Consider the following 8,050-nt stretch of genomic DNA (forward strand, 5'->3'; position numbering starts at 1 on the left):
ATCCACTTTTCTTTACATTTCTTAAATCCCGTGCTAACTCAAATAGAGCTCCTAATACAGGTCCCTACATTATACCTATACATATTTTCTTCTATATAGAATTTAAGTGAAAAGCATAAAGTAGTTAAGAATTTGCATCATGATGATAAGCTATTAGTGATTCACCCTCCAAGAACAAGAACAATGTAACTCTTCCTTTAAGAAGAGTTTTGTTGTTGCCACTCCCCAAAAGAAAACTTGCATAATTTTTCAGTACAAGGCAAGATGACAGATATACAAGCAAAATGTAATCTCATCATTCGTCTCCTCCATAGATCACACTTTTACTTCTCCAACCAAACAAACAATACACATATATATTATCATTCTTGTTTCATTTCTATGAAACACAAATTAAAACCACCAACACATAAAAATGCAAGGAGGCACATCAGGCCATGTATCACTAGGGTTTGCATTCTTGGTGATAGGAATATGGCACCTCTTCAACTCCATCAAGCACCATTCTCTCCACCCCAAAAACTTCATATCCCTCCCATGGTTCCCTGCCCCAAGACTAAAATACCTAGAGCCCATCACCATCATCTTGGTCACAACCGTCTTTATAATCTCCGAACTCTTTGTTGCCGGCACCGGCAGCCCCACTGCCGCCAAGAACCTCCGCCACCTCGAGCACTCACTCATCGCCCTCTCCTTCTCCATCTACGCCTCCTTCGCAGTCCTCCTAGACCGCCTCGCCCCTCCCCGGCCTCCCCACCGCGGCCTTCTCCACCTCCTCCAGGCCGCCGCATTCGCGCAGCAGCTCCTCATCCTCCACCTCCACTCCACCGACCACGCCGGTGTCGAGGGGCAGTACCACTGGCTGATGCAGCTCGTCACCTCGGCGACGCTTCTCGCCACTTTGCTCCTCGCCGCCAACCCTAGGAGCTTCCTCGCCTCGTTCGCGAGAGGCTTCTCGGTGGTTTTTCAAGGAGTTTGGCTTGTTGTTATGGGGTTTATGTTGTGGACGCCAGAGTGGATGCCCGAGGACTGCTTCTTGAAGGGAGAGATGGTTATGTGCCGCGGCGACCGGGCCCTACGACGGGCTAAGGCGTTGGTGAATCTACTGTTTGGATTGTATCTGATTGTTTTGACAGTGTTTGTGATGGTGTTTTACTTGGTTTTGGTCAAGATGTATCCTCAAGAGAAAGTTGAGTATAGATCGTTGATGATCAAGTTTGATGAGGAAGAAGAGGGAGATTAAGGTCTAGCAAATTAAAAAGAATTTATTATGGCATGTTTGTGTATATAATGTGTTGTTGGTGTTAGTGATTTGGCCTCTTACATTAGTTTGATATTTAGGGGATCATGGGAAATATATCTGATGAATATGGATATGTATACTTTGTTATTATAGCGGAAGAAACATGTGGCGAAAATCAAAATTGAACTAAAGTTAGTAAATTATTGTTTTAGAACTAATCCTTTACACAATTCATTCCTATCAAAATATTACATATAGCGAGAAATGAAATATTTGTAATGTTATAGTAATGAATTAATGTTTGTTGAGACAAATAGCTTGCCGTGGACTCCAACGCATGATCAGTTTGTTGGATGCGTGATTATGATTCAAGCCTTCAAGTTATCGACTACTTTTGTGTCGCACAAATTAAGGCATGTTACGTGCATGATTGGACTGATAATTAACCATAATTTCAAATTTGGAAGTTGGCTATTTGAACTAAATAATCCGAAAATATCTATTTTAAATTTAAATAGTTGATAATTTACACTAAAATGATGATGTTTTGAACTTTAATAATGTAAATAAATATTAGTTAAAATATTTTTTTGCGACATTTTATAGTTATAAATTAGTTATAACTTGACCCCAATAATTTATCAGGATGATGAAGCAATATATTGTAAGACTCTTTAGGGAAATAAGAGGATTTTATTTAGCGTTCACTAACGCAAGGTGCAATAACATCCGCCACAAAATTTGAGGGTTAATCGTAACATCCATGTATGCAAGGTCTTATGTAGGGATGACCAATGTCGGGATTTTGAAATTAGGATTGCAAAATTTAATTATAGTGACTTAAAAGTTTAATTATAGTGACTTAAAAGTAAAAAATTACTAAAAAATGCCATAATGACAAAGTTGCAACATTAAATTCACAACTAGGTATAAGCATGTCAAAATGGATATCGAGTATTGGATACCCGCTATCAAAACCCGAAAAAGTCAGGTATTTGGATACCCGAAATCTGATTTTTCGGGTATCAGATCGAGATCGGAAAATGATGATGTTTTGAACTTTAATAATGTAAATAAATATTAGTTAAAATATTTTTTTGCGACATTTTATAGTTATAAATTAGTTATAACTTGACCCCAATAATTTATCAGGATGATGAAGCAATATATTGTAAGACTCTTTAGGGAAATAAGAGGATTTTATTTAGCGTTCACTAACGCAAGGTGCAATAACATCCGCCACAAAATTTGAGGGTTAATCGTAACATCCATGTATGCAAGGTCTTATGTAGGGATGACCAATGTCGGGATTTTGAAATTAGGATTGCAAAATTTAATTATAGTGACTTAAAAGTTTAATTATAGTGACTTAAAAGTAAAAAATTACTAAAAAATGCCATAATGACAAAGTTGCAACATTAAATTCACAACTAGGTATAAGCATGTCAAAATGGATATCGAGTATTGGATACCCGCTATCAAAACCCGAAAAAGTCAGGTATTTGGATACCCGAAATCTGATTTTTCGGGTATCAGATCGAGATCGGGTAGTGAGAATTTTGGATTATCGGATATCGGGTTAATAAATTTTGGGTTACCCGATATCCGATCAGGTATGCCCGAATTATCTGATTTGTTTCCTAAAATTAATAAATTATGTTTTTATTATAATTAAATGTAATTTAATTTCTTAACTACATTTTAATTAATACAATTTATTTTTTAATTGCATTTTAATTTCATTGACTTGTGATATTTTGAATTTTGAATCTTTGATGATATTGTCATATCTTGATTCTTATGAATTATTGAATTGTGATGTTTATAAGGGATGGATGTTTGAACTTATGAATTTTGATGATTATTGACTTATTGTGGATGGATGAAAGATGTTAATATGTAACTTATCAATTTTGTATTTAAAAGTTTGTAGCTATTTCCTTTTAAATTCGAACTACTATAAGAATTTTGTATTTCTAAAAGTTTGTAGTTATTTTCTTTTAAATTCGAACTACTACAGGATCTTTGTATTTCTAAAAGTTTGTAGTTATTTTCTCTTGAATACTACTTCAACTTTGTATTAAATTTGAATTAAATAATATTAAATTAATTCTAAAAGTTTGTAGTAAATTTCCAAAAATAACAAATAAAAATATCAAAATCACAATCGGAACTGGATATCCGAGTCGGGTATCCGGGTACTCGAAATCACATTCTTTTGGAGAAATAGTCAGCATCCTCGTTTCTGCAGTGGCGGCTGGCACTAATAGCCTTTGTGGCTACTTAGCTCATTCCTATTGTTTCTGTCGAAATTTCTCTTCCACATGAGAAGATATCATGTCTTGCTTTTTGAATTATTTGAATATCTTTTGCTGTTATATGAATAATTAGCTATTATGATATAAAATATGCAGTATGATGATAAATAGAGCAAAAACTAATGGTGTTTAATACTATGAAACAAAATTTACTGACTTAAAACCCTCACGAAACATTTTCAATAATTTATGGTAACTTAAAACTTTTTGTACTAAATTGAAACATTAATGAAACTTTTTGTATTTATGAATTAATTTCCTATCTGAAATTAAAAAAAAATGTGGAGTCTTATGAAGTGTAGATGGAAATGACTTAATGAAATGTGAACAAATGGGTGGTTGCTTGGAGAGTAACAATAACACGAAAGAGGAGTGGAATGAGTGACCAAGATGTTGAGACTGAAGCTCATAGCATCTATAAAGCAGGTGACAACAAATTTCAAGATTTGATAGTGTTTAATGAAGCTATGAATAAACATATGAAGTGAAATGTTAATGACACATCAAATGAAAATGTTGCTTTTGAACAAGGTGGTGGCGGCTTAAAGAACAAAGACTTCTGTTTCTAGAGATTATTCTATCCTTCAAATCCAGAAACTCTCATGTCTGGACATTCAATTAGGTCTTGATCTAATAGAGACAAGGCAAAAAGAAAAAAGAATTTGTATGATAACACAATTAGATTCTACTAATGCACAAGTTGCTGCAAAACTTTATGCACTAAGCTAGCTAGAGATAATGTGGTCGAGCTAGTGAAGACTTGACAGGAGTTAGAACGTGAAAAGATGGAAAAACTCTCTAAGAAGATGTACAAAAAAATGTTGATCAAGTTGTTGGAAAAAGATCACTTATCCCCAAAAGATAAAGAGATGAAATACCGACTAACGAATATTGTAACATCCCGGATTTTAGAACCCTAATTTTTGAGCCCTAAAATTAATTGTTGATGACGTGGCATCGAGGATGCTTTTATTTCATGAGTTGATATGGTCGAATTGAGTTAGGGTTTGTGCGAAAGTTTGAAAAGTCAAACTAAATAATTTAATGATGTGGCATGTGATTTATTATGTGATTTATGTGGTAAATTAATTGTTTATGGGTGAGTGAGAATATTAGAGAAAATTTCCATAAATACTTATCACCCTAAGTCTTGAGATTTTCGAACCCTAGACCCCTTGGAGAAAGAATTTCTATCTTTCCGGAATTTATTTAATCCTTGGGATATTTATCCAAATTAAATTCCAAGAGCCAATTATTTCCTTGTTTAGAGATGGAAAAATCGAGCCCCTCTTTTCTCTAGGTGATTTTCGAAAATCACCCATGTGGGAAGGAAATATTATTTTGCCTATTTATTTGATTCCTCACTTGATTTCCTTCCATACCTAGAATTTAATTATTCTACCAAATCTTTCCATACTTCAAGAGATCTTGCCTTACTTTATTTTGGTCAATATTCAAAAATCCATGCCTTATTTAAAAGGCTAGAAATCGGCCCCCACCTTGTTTCATGGAGGATTTTCCTTATTTTTATTTTGCTCCATAATATCTTATTCTATATGGAAAAATACCAAAACAAAGTCTTGGCTATTTTGAGAGCCTAATTTTCGAAAATTTGGAGATATTGCCATCTTCTATTTTTGTTAATTCTTCTTCCCTACTTCACAATATTATTTTATTTATTTATTTAATTGGGAGAATGAGATCTTACCAAATATTCTATTCTAATTACCTAAAGATCTTGTGGAACTCTATAAATAAGAACCAAAACCCCAACCCTAGCCCCATAATTTTCGGCCCCCTCACCCCCATTCACTCTCTCAATTTTTCTTCCACTTTACTCCATAAATCCTTCATCTTTTGAGAAGAAATCGAAGTTTAATCCGAGGATATTGAAGAACCAAGTCTCTACTTTATTCCTACCGATTGATTTTCTCTAAAAAGGTATTTTTGCTTAAGAGTTATGTTGTTCTTCTTCTACCCCTTCTTTTCTTCTTCCAACCGGTTAATCGGTCTTCTTGAACCCTCATGCATCTTAGTTGAGTGAAAGAGGGATGAAAAGGGATGTGGGAACATGTGTATGTGTGTGTGCCGAGTGTGTGTGTGTGGCGTGTGTGTGTGTGCCGTGTGTGTGTGTGTGTGTTGTGGTGTGGTGTAGTGTGTGTTTGATAGTTAAAGAATATGGTGTGATAAACATGATCTTGATTAATTAGTAATGATAAGATAAATCGTTGGGAAGAGGGAAAAGTAATGAGACATGCATGAGTAAGAGTAGTATTGAACCTAATTTGTGATATGTGCCTATGTGATTAAAAGGTGAAACTTTGGTTGCGAAGCCGGATAACGGAAAAGCGAAACTACTTGAAAACTAAGCAGTCGAGGTGGGCTTTATTCTTAAACTCTTTTATGTGCAAATTTATGAATGTGGAGAAATAAGGGTGGTTTAACTGTTATGTCATGCCTATGTCTGTTTTGTTGTGATATTGTGCGCCTGATGCCCAGTTTGAGAGTTCGCTCCATTGGGCTATAGGACTATGGATATGTTTAAACGAATTCGGGTCTGAGTACGGGCCGCAAACCCTACCAGGCTGTGTACACGAGGAGATCGGGAGCCGTCCTTGCTAGTCGGTCGGTCTCGTGGGCGAAAAGTGTGGCCACACTTTCGTTGCACCATGGAAATGTTGTGATTGTGGAAAATGAGTGGGGAGTTGTTTGACTGGCCAGTCTATGGAAAATATATTTTGTGATACTCGTGGTATTCTCTTATAACTGCTTAAAACTCGAGTTCACTTGGTAAGGGTGGCATAACTTATAAAATGTTTTGGCAACGAGCTCACTGAGTATTTCAAAATACTCAGCCCTGCATGTGTTTTCCTTATGTGCAGGTTGAATGAAGACGAGTGGTGGCGGGTGTTGAGCAGCTTAATTAACTAATATGGATGTGTTGAACTCTAAGTGTAGTTGTGTCGTCACACATAGCTATGCTTCTCTCTTGGTCGTTTTCCGCTGAAGTTTTGATACACTCTATTTCTTTCCTTTCTTTTTGGGATAATTGCATCTTGCCTTCGGTTTGAGGCCTTAGTCTTTTTCTCGTGATTCTGTTTGGGATACTATGTCGTACTCTTAAGATATTTTGATCGCTTTTTATGAAATCTTTCTTCCTTCAATCTCCTAGGTTAAGTTGTTGCAATTATTACTCTGATATTTCTTTCATTTCTTTGGGTCAACGCTCTTTAAATGCAACCCTAGCCTATGTTTATTTCGTTGGAGTCGGTTTTGGGTAGCAGCCGCCGCATTTATTGTACCCTAGGAGGGCGGGCTGTTACAGTTGGTATCAGAGCCTCAGTTCTTTCCGCTCTGGACCCAAGAGTCTTCTTTTTAAAACTTTAGGATGTCTTTACAACCCTTTTGTGTCAATGAACTAAATGCGAAGGACTCAACACCGCAGCTCGTCTCATTCAACCGCAAAGAAAGAGGTACTAGATATTTTGTGACTTGTGCTTGAAACTTGATGCTTTTGGAAACACTATGAATGAAAAGTGACGTTTCCGGAATAATGATTTGTTGAATGTGAAAACTTGTGAAAAGTATGCTCTATGTGCTATAAATATTATGAATGCGAAGCGATGCTTCTTGAATGACTTGATGAATATGAGAATTTGTGAAAAACATGCTTTATGTGATGAAAATACTATGAACACGAAGCGATGCTTCTTGAATGAATTGTTGAATGACACACGAAGCGATGCTTCATCCCATTCTATTCACACTTTTAATTTTAGTCCGTAAATTAAGGATTGAGTAATTAGTATAATTGCATTAGTATTTCATGTGTAATAAGGGAGCCTTTAATAAACGAACACTTAATTAACTCTAATACTATCTTAATAAAATACTTCAGTTCTTACTTAAAATATAAGTAGTCGCAAGTACTTCGGGATTGGCTGAAATAGAAAATTGCGAGTAGCATGGGACAGAAGAAGTATAAATTTGTGTAATATAAGTTGTGTAATAAAAATTGGTGTGACATGCATTTTCCTGCAGAAAAAAATGAGATGTCATTTCTTTATCACATGCATTTGCATATATGAGTTTGATGTCACATGCAATCCCATGCATTTGCTGATATGAGTTTTTTGTCACATGCTTTTTCTTTCAAAAGTATTTGAGATGTCATTTCTTCATCTCACGCATTTATAGATATGAGTTTAGTGTCATATGCATTTTGTAGCAAAATTAATTGAGATGTCATTTCATTATTACATGGATTTTCTTGCAAAAGTAATTAAAATGTCATTTCTTTATCACATGCATTTGCAGATATAAGTTTGGTGTCACATGCATTTTCTTACAAAATTAATTGAGATGTCATTTCTTTATTATATGCATTTGTATACATGCATCACCTATTTATCTCTCTTACTAAAAGTGTGGCTATCACATGTCTTGATGGAAATGTGAGTTTGGTGTCACATGCAAATATATTTACTTT

The 8,050-nt window shown here is 35.2% G+C and overlaps 1 protein-coding gene across 1 annotated transcript; it reads left to right on the plus strand.

Moving 5' to 3' along the window:
* Positions 1 to 415: 415 nt before the first annotated feature.
* On the plus strand, positions 416 to 1,243 carry LOC125221084. Its single transcript, XM_048123215.1, has one exon. The coding sequence runs from the start codon at positions 416 to 418 to the stop codon at positions 1,241 to 1,243; it is 828 nt and encodes a 275-aa protein (XP_047979172.1).
* Positions 1,244 to 8,050: the final 6,807 nt, after the last annotated feature.

This window comes from Salvia hispanica, chromosome 4, assembly GCF_023119035.1.
Source record: "Salvia hispanica cultivar TCC Black 2014 chromosome 4, UniMelb_Shisp_WGS_1.0, whole genome shotgun sequence".
Taxonomy (NCBI): Eukaryota; Viridiplantae; Streptophyta; class Magnoliopsida; order Lamiales; family Lamiaceae; genus Salvia; species Salvia hispanica.